Consider the following 6,000-nt stretch of genomic DNA (forward strand, 5'->3'; position numbering starts at 1 on the left):
TTTCATAATTTCCTTCCGTGTTTCATCATCATATTACTTAGCAAGTACAACACGAGAGCCATTTCTATAAACAGCATCATTTTACATAGCAAATATTATATGAATTAGCAAGTGCTAGAAACATCTTTATTAATTTACCATATAATTACAGTTCAGAGTACGTGAGCAACTACCGTTGCACATCCACGAAGTACTCCCGGTATCTGCAGATCGACTCCAGTCGCAGCTTCCCGTCTGCGCACGCGTCGCTCTCTATCTACTGCGGATTGTTCTTGGCTGTGAGTATTTAAGACCTCAGAATATGGAGCTATTGGGTTCGATGTTCGATAATTAATTTAAATAGAATTGAATGTTTTTTTTATATGTGATATTTTTTTGGAAAAAATAGTCATAATGTCCATAAATATTATATAGGGTATTGACTGCATATACAATGTCATTGGAGTATCCTGATCTCATCTAAAACAAAATATATATTAAGATACATGCATCACAGGCATTCATTCAAAAAAGAGTTTTTGGGGAATTTCTCGCCGGTATTCTCTGTAAGAGAACCAATCCTTGGAACCTTGCAACTAGCTTGACGTTAGAAAGAGCTTTATGAGTCTATTTGAAGTTAAAAGAAAATAAAAAGTCCCTATAAAATTCTTAGTTCCTAAAGCTTATTATCAATCTGCATCTATAACAACAAACCTTCTTCCACAGTGGTACCTCCAACGCCGCGCCTTCAGCTGGCACAACCGCTCAGTACTCCTGGTACCGCTACTGCAGATCCTCTGCATAGTGTACGCCGCTGTGTGCTCGCTCAGCCGGCTCAGCGACCACCGGCATCACTGGTGGGATGTGCTGGTTGGCGGCGCTATGGGCGCGCTCAGTGTTCTGTATACGGTGAGTTGGTCATTCATTTAGCATTATGCTTATGTAGGTCCCGTCAGCTGTGAAATTACCTCTCAATAATTAAACAAAAGAATTATTACCATTTAATATGGACGAAGGTGTTAAAAGGCTTATTTATAAAAGTGTATAGTTGTGTAGGTATAGTTTCCGCCAAAAATAAATTTTCCGCTTAGGGGCCCTTATGTGGTCCATAATCCTTCCCATGCCTCTAGCCAATGCCTAAAAATGGTTCCTGCACAGCCTTTCGCACGGTTCTTCAAGGCAAAGAACCCTTGCATTGAATCTTTTAATTCTACAGGACAAAACGTGAATAGGCTCAGCAATACTCAATTATTGTTAGATTTAGGTCTTAATTTAAAATAAACTTGGGAAATGAAAATAAAACACGAAGTACCTAAATAAAAGAGAGTAGTCAGGGTAAGATTATAAACCGGTGAGATAACTCACATTATTATATTTTCTATAGGTAACTAACATTTTTTTATTATTTGATTTAATTGCATGTTATTATAATTTTTTATTTATCCTTTCCTGTAGAAGTACATGCAATTTTTCCCCTCTTAATTACACAAAAAGTTATTACCTAAAGGTTTTATATTCAGTCATTTCCCGTATTCAATCGATAAAAAGTATCTTAGCACGACTTTAACTGCAAAAAAAAGATCATCGATTCTCAAAACTCTGAGGTAAAATAAAAACAGAGCTTATTAAAATTCAATTTAAGTATTATGTTTTGGAATAACTTGTACCTTTTTGCTAAGTTTTTACGTAAGGCAAAACGTTAGGAAATAAGACTCAACATTTTTGAAAGATAAATCAGACGTCAAATTTATTATTTTATACCTACTTTGGTGCGTCAAAATCCTTTAACTCGTAAAACAAATGTAATTTGTGACTACTCTTCAACCAATCTCCTTTTACAACACTCCTAACTCATAGCCTTCCATATTTAAACAAGAATTCCCATAAAATAAATGTCAAACACATTATTCACCATAGACATAATATTAGTAAACAGGACTGCGCATATAAACCCAAAAAACGAGCCGAGTGAAACAGTTAGTACGGAGGCTGTCTGTCCCTTTCTAATAGGGTGACTATGAGATTAAGCTATGTGAGACAAATCCGAATTTGCTAAGATTATTAAACACAGATTAGTATTGAAGTTTTAACTTACGCAGTTTGTGACCTTAAGATACTAATAAAGGCTTTTAATAATTAGCGGAAATTAGCAGTATAAAAGCAGGAAGATTCGAAGTGAAGACTGTTTTTTTTGTGTTTCTACTTCATATATAGACTGCTGAGCCTTTTATGTCGCCTTTCTTCATTTTTTGGGAAGCTATAACAATAGTACAACAGTTTTAAAATCCATCACCCATATTTTGACTCGTTACAAGAATTCATGGGCACCCTAGTTGTTTGGTTTACGAAAATGTTATTTTTAGCTAACCTGTGGAACGATATATTGCAACCACCATAGGATTCACTTTTGCAAGTAGAAACGCAACACTTTTTCACCATTTTAATAGTTTAAATTGATTTAATACAAAAAAATATAAACAAAATTTTAAATGCTGATTACGCGCCAAGAATGTTCAGGGTTACCGCTAGAAAATAAAAAAAAGCAAAATAAAAATTTATGTTGTTTATGTTTTAATAATAAATACGAATAAATTAATGCGATTGCTATTAATTTGTTGACTTACAATTGTTAAAATAAGATAAAAATATAAGTGATTCAATTGTTTTTGGGAAGACAAAACTTTTGATCACGACATTTTTTTATGCTGGCAAGGTGTTAGAAAGAGACAAACAGCCTCCGTTCGAACTATCCCTCTCGGCTCGGATTTGCCTCTGTGTATTATGCAACCAATTTAGTACCTTATTGCGTTAGAATAGAGTTCATTTTCGTAAATATATATTTTGAGCGTGCGCAATCTTGTTTAGTAATATTATATCTATGTTATTCACCGACAATTAAATTCCAACAACAATTCTATTTCTTCCAACAACAACAACGTTTTGTTAGAACCATAGATTGTAATCAGGTGTTGACATCACTGGCCATATTTTATTCCGTTCTCGTTAGTTAATGGTACACAGGTAATAAACCTCATTAGTTCGTGTAAATGTTGGTGCATCGTGCAATGATAGAATCGTTTTATGGCGGGATTGCTTCAGCTGTCGTGTTTATGTATAAACACTTTATTGTGTTAATTGCACTGTTTTGATTCAAAATGGCAGCCAGTTGCCGGTTGCGTATTGTTTTAATGCAATTATACGATGTACTTACTGTCTATTAATGTCATTGAAATCGTTGAATAAATTAATGGTCATCCTATTGAGATATCAACAAAAGGCAGCCGTAAACTACATTCCTATTACCAACAAACAAGTGAAAAAGTCAAATAAAGTTCTAAACTGCAGGTTTCATGCCTTCCCAAATTGGGTTCTTCGACATACTAAACATTCCTTTCTTTTCTCAGGTCCTAGTTCTCTGCAAGAACTTCTCACAGCCAGCCGTAGTCAGCACGAGTGACATCTCCAGCAGTGACGGTAACAACCACCAGTCTGTTCGGCGGCTTCTCTCCAGCGACGCTCATGTGGTCGTGCCCTAGCCTCAAGCAGTGTAAGCGCCAAGCTTACGTACATATCTGACTTGAAGTGAGTTCTTGAGTTGAAGTGAAGTGAGTTCGTTTGAATCCGTGCTCAAAGAACCCAACGGAATTCGAATTAGGAGTTCTGAATCTCAGTTGCGTAGAGCTATTTTGTTTTAATGAGATGTAGATATTTAGAATTCTAGTTGATTTCTTGGAGATTTTTGGGAGCGTTTTTGGATTGAAATGAATTGGTTTATGTTGAGTTCGTAATGTTGAAGTCCTAATCTTAAGCAATGTAAGCCTCGAGGTTACTTGATTTGTAAGTTGGACGAATAAGAACTTTTTGGAATTGTTTAAATTTTACTTCATTGACTGGGAAAAAATTGTTGAAATGTGTCATTAATGGGTCTGTTTTAGTTTATATCGAATGAACGAAATATCTCTTTGGTTTGGAGAAGAATCAAAAATGTTTTATGTTAATAATGTGCGTAGAAAAAGAGTCTTTGAATAAAAAATAGGTATAGATTATTTTATTGAATTAGAGGTCGTAGAAGACTTGAAGAAATGTTCTGTTAGCTTAGAATGTTAGGATGAGCATTGTTCAAATATTCTAATTAGTGATACAAAATTAATTTAATTTGCGAACGGTGTTGAATTGTAAATAAAAAGTAGTTTTTAGTAACTTTATGTGCGAGTGATCTGATTGGGGAATTGTGATTAAATTCTGATATGTCATTGTAGTGATTCGATTTCATGATTTTTACTTAGGTATGCCTAGAAGACACTGCTTTGTAATTGAGTAAAAAAAGCACAAGCATAAGTTTCAAATGGTATCAAACAGATCAAAACTAATTATATTTATAAAAGTAACGTTTTAAAAATAGATGCACTAAGTGATGATATTTTCGTGACATAGAAATTCACTTAGCAACCCCATGAGACTATCCTTTTATCTTAATTCCCCTTTGAAAAGGGGATGTCCCATGTTTTCTTAGAAGCATCATAATTTTAAGGGGAACAGCCCCTGTAGGTAACTTTGTTTACAAAGACAAATTGGATCTGTCATTTGTTCTTTTTTTTAAGGAGAAATAATCGGGGTGGTAGGCCAAACTTTTTCATTTTTTTTTTTAACCGAATCTATAATGACGGTTATTGTTTTTGGAAATACAACTTTTTTCATAATTACTAAGTTTTTCAGTTTGCAAATTATCCTGACTCTCAATATCTCTTTCTAATTCAATGAGTAACGGTTTCATTAGGAGTTAATTAATTAAATGTTTCGCCTAATAATTATTAAACAAAGAGTCATTCGTAGTTGTATATTTCATTATAATTAAATATTAAGTTAATTATAAATGAGACCAGTGATATTGTAGTGCAGATTTATTATATAAATTGTGTGTATTTTTGTACAAATTAATTTTATTATTGTTAAAAATATACACAATTTATTGAAATAATAACACAGTGCAGCATTAATATTTAAAATAAAAATTCAATGTAATAGAACTGTTTCACGGCGTAACTCTACTTACTAATTTATTAATTAATTGTAATATTAAATATTATTAAAATACGTTTTTTAATAATAACAACATTTTGACAGTATTCACTGCTTAGTACCTGTCTAGTCGTAAGGTAATTAAACATTTATTTTTATTTATTGTTAACATTTTTTCATAAAACATTGTTAAATCTACCCACCTGTATTTATAATTAAAATAACAACATTAATATTGTTTTTACCGGTATTGGGTAATAAATGGAAATAAATTATTATTTCAGCAGAAAAAAATAATAATTTTCTAATTTTCTTTTTAAGAATTTGACATTCCTGTGCATTTAGTATACTAATAGTTTTAGTCTTTTCTATCTGGAATTTTGTAAATATTATTTTTAAGGTGTAGATGTGTGTCTGTGGCTGACTGATGTCTGTATGCGAAATTGTATAAAATAAAATGAATTAAACAAAAAAATATGAGTTTGTTTTCATTTTTGAAATACCAATTCTTCTTATGACACTTCCTAAGTCCTGTGGGAAATTCACACATCCAAACTACAAACCTCCTCGATCCTAAGTGAACCACCTCCCAACGAAATAATTTTCAGTCCAGTAGTTCGTGAGATAAGCAGCAAATAAACGAACAAACTCTTTGGCTGTATAATATACCATAAGTACCACAAAAGACACAGCGGGAAATAAACAATAACTGAATAAATTTATGAATTAAACAACTATTTGTTAATAACAGTCAATGCTGGGTGAAAGTAACATTTAAATAATTATTCAAATAATTGTCAATGGTAATTGGTTTATTTTACTGTAAGAGAGAAAGTTTAAACACAAGTATATCTTCAAAAACATTTAGAGATGCTACAAAATACTTGTTTTATAATAATTTTCGAACCTATTTATGACAGAATTTGATATTTTATTTCACGAAAGCTGGCGAGCCGTAGGTACTTGTGTGTGCTGTTTATCGTCGGTTCGATTCCCGCTAGA

General features: G+C 32.6%; 1 protein-coding gene across 2 annotated transcripts in view; it reads left to right on the plus strand.

Moving 5' to 3' along the window:
• LOC124638200 (phospholipid phosphatase 3-like) overlaps positions 1-5,473 on the plus strand; it is a 98,659-nt gene extending 93,186 nt beyond the window's left edge. For both annotated transcript variants that reach the window (XM_047175098.1, XM_047175099.1), the window contains exons 5-7: positions 152-278; positions 706-888; positions 3,384-5,473. In XM_047175098.1, the coding sequence (XP_047031054.1) occupies positions 152-278; positions 706-888; positions 3,384-3,515 (442 nt within the window). In that variant the 3' untranslated portion in view covers positions 3,516-5,473. The remainder of the gene's footprint in view (positions 1-151; positions 279-705; positions 889-3,383) is intronic.
• Positions 5,474-6,000: the final 527 nt, after the last annotated feature.

Source organism: Helicoverpa zea, chromosome 17 (assembly GCF_022581195.2).
Source record: "Helicoverpa zea isolate HzStark_Cry1AcR chromosome 17, ilHelZeax1.1, whole genome shotgun sequence".
Classification (NCBI taxonomy): domain Eukaryota; kingdom Metazoa; phylum Arthropoda; class Insecta; order Lepidoptera; family Noctuidae; genus Helicoverpa; species Helicoverpa zea.